The following is a 4,762-nucleotide window of genomic DNA, read 5'->3' as shown; positions in this document are numbered from 1 at the left end:
TTACAATTTTGTTAGAAAAAATATTAAGGAGCTCTAAGAAAGGGATATGTGTCAAAAAAAAATAATAAAAATAAAAAAAAAAACTATTCGAAATATAAGATTAGCTAGATAAGGTCATTATGTTTCTACATATTAAAGTCTATTCTCTTGCAATTAAATATATTTTTAAAATAAATATATTTTTAAAATTAATAAAAAGAATTCAAAGAAATCTTACATGATATTAGAGACGGTGTCTATCTTGTTAATTGCTCAACATCTGGTTGTCTATTTTTTTATTTTTCTTAATTGCTTAACACCTCGTTGCCCATCCTCATCGTTGTGTATCCTCATCGAGTCTTGCTCTTTGAGGGTGACAGTGAATGTTTATAGATTTTATTAGTTTTTCTTATTTCCATAAAAGTTCATTGTAGAATATAACAAGAATTAGAGTGAAAGAAAAAAAAAAGGTAGGAGTCTTTCTAAAAAAGTATTAATCAGATTCCCGATGTTCTTCCCCAAATTCCTGTTTCATCTTATTACAACTCATGTAAAATCAATCAAGAATAAGTAATCGACAGAGGGACCCCATAAACATAAACTTGGTGGAAGATTCCATTTGTTTGAACTTTGAACAATAGGAATAAATAAAATAAAGACGGTAGTGTATAGCGGTGGTGGTGGAACCCATGTTGGAGGTTGGCAAATCAAATGACAATATATCACCTCCCCACCCCACCATAACCAAATCCCGAATTCCCACTTTCATCCTCTTATTTCAATGGCTTAAAATCAATCACCAAATAAATTTAATTAATAAAAATGACGTTACGACTTTTCGTGCACTAGATATCAGATAAAAATACAAAACTTCAATTTTCAGAATTAAGATACATATTGGACATACTCCCATATGTATCATGTGACGTTAATAATGTCAAGAACATTAATCAAACTATCTACACCAAGTACACCACAATCAATTCACAAACATGGCACCATTACAAAATACAAAGAGTCCATTTCTCACAAACGTGATAACATCACAAACGTCGGATCAAGTAACATGAGCCTTATTAGCTCCTGATATTTTATGTTTTATACACACACACAACAATAACAATTATGTTTTTTTTTTAACTCTACATTACATCAAACCAATCAGTCACAACCAACAAACTCTCCAATCAGACATGCCCACGTGTCACTCTGACATCACATGATGATGCAACCACCCTTTTCCTCTGTCGGCTGTGCATTGCCCTGCTGACTTCTGTTTGGGTCGTTCGGGTTGTACGTGAACTCTGACGTATCAAGCCCATACTGCAATCATACCAACAAAATTACAAAATCTGGTTTCTTTTTTTTTTTTGATATAATTTTACAAAAAAAAACCTTTTCCCTCATGCGAGCACTCCATGCATCATTTCTGCTGGGGCGGCTATCTAGGGTTCCAGTGACGGGGACACCTGTGACGGGAGGCTGTTGCCGACCAATCAGAGGCTGGCGTTGCTGGCGGGGACCACTTATGTACTCGTCATCACTGTCATATTCTGGTGGTGCATTTGCAGCACGTACCATAAGTGCTAACAAAAATACCAAAGCCTGCATATATTTATTTATTATTCAACTTGCTAGATTTTTCAAAGTACAATGTTGTAAATTAATTGATTGCTACATTTACCTGGAATATAATAGCTCCAAGTGCAACCCATTTGGCGATATTCCAGTTCTTCTTTAGAAATCCATATATCGCGTCGAATTGTCCGGTTTCATCGGTTGGGATCTCCTGAAAAAAAAAATTGTTTTTTTTTTTGTTTATTTAATAAGATACATTTGAAACATGTTGAGAATTAGTATTAAGATGTGGGTAAAAGCAAACTCACATCTCTCCAGGTTTTGTCAAAGAAGATGAAAGCTGCACATCCGACTTCTACCAAGATTAACAAGATCAAAAGTAAAGAGTACTGAATTTCCTTAAGGAACTCAAAAATAAATAAATCTTATTTTCATCAAAAGTAGAAATGTGAAGTGTATGTAAAAAGTAGGATACGCAAGTTAGGCAACATCCGCTTCTTGTTGCTGCACCAATGCACCCGAAACAAGATATGACAAAGACAATTGCACCAACACCAATAAATAGGTAAATGAACCTGCATCCAAAATAACAACTTTAACATTACAATTTACATAATTCAAACCTATTCAAGCACACAACTTTACAGCTTTATCACATACTATATGAGTATGTGATAAAGTATACATCTAGAGCCCCAAATATCTTTCTTTAGACTAGGTTTAAATAAACAGAGTAACTCTTCAGAATCTTTTCTCATAGTACTCGGTACAACATGCATCTTCAAATTCATCATGATTTCTCAATCTTGAGTTATCTTAAATTTCTTGATACTCATTAAGCTGTTCTTCTAAATTGGGATGAATATGATATATCTTCATTGCAATTGGTACTGATTGCATGAGCCCCAAGTATGTGCATAGTTCCCCATGGTTTATACTTTATATCAGGATAAGGCTTAGTTCGGTTGAGCTGAGGCCTGAGTGGCTACTAAACAAAGAGCAGCTAAATGTAGATTTTATGTTCATAGATGATGAGCACATCAACACAATAAAATCCAAACTTAATATCAAACACCACAATATGAAAAAATGATACAAAACATCCAACTATGAGTATGAATGAACAAGAGGCACTTACCAAGCAGTAGGCAAGTGATCAAAAAAGCTGTTGCTAGACAGTGACACAGCCATTAGCATAGGGCGTCCAAGCTGTATCAATCCTTCATTTGTTGGTAGGGCATCCATATCATCATCAGTTGCATTTTTGTACATAACAAACAAGTATATCCCATAGCCCACCATGGCCAGACCCAAAAGAGTCAATAAGAAGTTCAGGAGCTTCAACAAGCACTCTAAAAACCCTTTACAAGCCATCTTTCTTTACCCTGAAGTCTCTCAAATCACCAATGTCATAGAACAACAGAAACGGTTATACACTGCAAGAACGTAGAAAACTGAAGTTAATTTTACTAAAAGCAAAACACATGACGTCAAATGAAATTTGTCAACCAACCACACTCCAAAAGCAACAAAAAAAATTGTGTTGTTCTTCGTCAATTGACCTTTATGGCTTTATGTGTAGATAAAAAGTGAAAAATCCAATTGGCTCACTTGTAAGTTGCAAGAACATGTATTTAAATCAAGCTGGAGTTATAATTCTATAGATTTAGGGAGATGAAAGGTCATACAAAGATCCGATGAAGTATCCGAACTCAACTATGGCTAGATTTTTTGTGGGAACAAAAAAAGTTCGTTCAGATGAATAAACATGTCACTCGAAAAGTCGAAATTCCTTTCCAATCGGTGAAGGAAAACACAGTGAATCCAAAATTGAAACTCAATATAATCTATAATTGAAGAAATCGGAGAAGTAAAACAGCATTAAATAAACAAAAGATTGCAATACCCTCGTTTGGGTTCTCGATTGCGAATAACCCATAGAGAGATTATAGAATTGTTCCTAATTTACTGCGAATTGAATGGCAGCACTTACAGAGGAATGAGCGATAATCGCGAGTGTAGAGATTTTCGACAGCAACTCGATCGTAACACCCAAATTAATTGTTTAATCGATGCCCTATCTATCTATCTATCTGTCTGTCTGTTTTCTATCTGAAATCGGACAATTACAAATGCCCACCGCCAAAATGCAAGTCGGAACATACGAGTTACGACTTACGAGAATTAAGTTACGTAAATGGCCCCTCGATTATCTGATAACATGTAGTTTTAAGTGAAATTATATTTTATTGCATTTTTAGTATAAATCGAAAAGCCTTTATTCCAAAATGGTCTCTTAAACTTGACGTTAGCAACAACCCGTTAAAGACCATGTGCGATGCATCATGCATGTGACAATCACGGCAAAAGTAAGGCTACTAGGTACCACCCTTAATAACGCTTAAGAACATTATCCGTCTTCATCGTTATTGTGCGTTATAAGTATTCTTATGGCTTTCCGTTACCACCAAAACATCCCGGTAACAACGTTTTTTTTTTCTGCTAATAATGCATGTGGGCGTTGCCCACTTCTAACACTCTAAAAATTTGTGTCCATCTTCGTTATTTATGTGTGTACCATGAATTACATCTTCGTCGATGATTTAGAACATATTTACATATGTAAATATGTTCGATTGTATTAGCATAATTAACAAAAACAAATTGGTTTAAGGATGATGTGCAACAAAATATTGGGTTTTTGATGGGTAAAGAAGATGATAATGGGCGTGTTCGGAAAAACTAACTGGCAGCGGGTAGCTTGTAGCTTGTAACGTTTTGTTAAACGCTACATGAAGTAGCATTTGGATTTGGAGCGTTTTGATTAAACTAAACACTAGAAGTTTGTAGTGTCAAACGAGGCTTTCTGTTTTAAATGGAACGTTTTGTCAAACACTAGAAGCTAGAAGCTCTCAAACACTCCAAAACGTTCTGTGCCGAACACGCCCAATGTGTCATTTTAATGATATGTCAAATATATATCACACAACTATCATATCATCAAAACTAAATGGTCAAGCCAATAAACAAGTTAGTTACATAATACATTTGGAATAGTGTTTTTCTTTTCTATGTTGGAAAAAATAAGGTTTATGTTGGAGATCCGGATACCACTTGGATCGTGTGGATATTTTCCGAACTGATATTTCTACCATATGTCTGTGTTGCAAGAAATGTAACCTAGGATAATCCAAGAGGACACTTA

The 4,762-nt window shown here is 34.9% G+C and overlaps 1 protein-coding gene across 1 annotated transcript; it reads right to left on the bottom strand.

Annotated features, from left to right (window-relative positions):
- Nucleotides 1-980: 980 nt before the first annotated feature.
- On the bottom strand, nucleotides 981-3,713 carry LOC111907356 (tobamovirus multiplication protein 2A). The gene is made up of 7 exons (XM_023903125.3): nucleotides 3,551-3,713; nucleotides 2,696-2,993; nucleotides 2,033-2,132; nucleotides 1,866-1,946; nucleotides 1,664-1,768; nucleotides 1,375-1,584; nucleotides 981-1,302 (listed from the first exon to the last, which is right to left on the bottom strand). The coding sequence occupies exons 2-7, from the start codon at nucleotides 2,929-2,931 to the stop codon at nucleotides 1,195-1,197; spliced, it is 840 nt and encodes a 279-aa protein (XP_023758893.1). The 5' UTR covers nucleotides 2,932-2,993; nucleotides 3,551-3,713; the 3' UTR covers nucleotides 981-1,194.
- Nucleotides 3,714-4,762: the final 1,049 nt, after the last annotated feature.

This window comes from Lactuca sativa, chromosome 3 (assembly GCF_002870075.4).
Source record: "Lactuca sativa cultivar Salinas chromosome 3, Lsat_Salinas_v11, whole genome shotgun sequence".
In the NCBI taxonomy this organism is placed as follows: Eukaryota; Viridiplantae; Streptophyta; class Magnoliopsida; order Asterales; family Asteraceae; genus Lactuca; species Lactuca sativa.
This window is presented reverse-complemented; position numbering and strand designations above follow the sequence as displayed.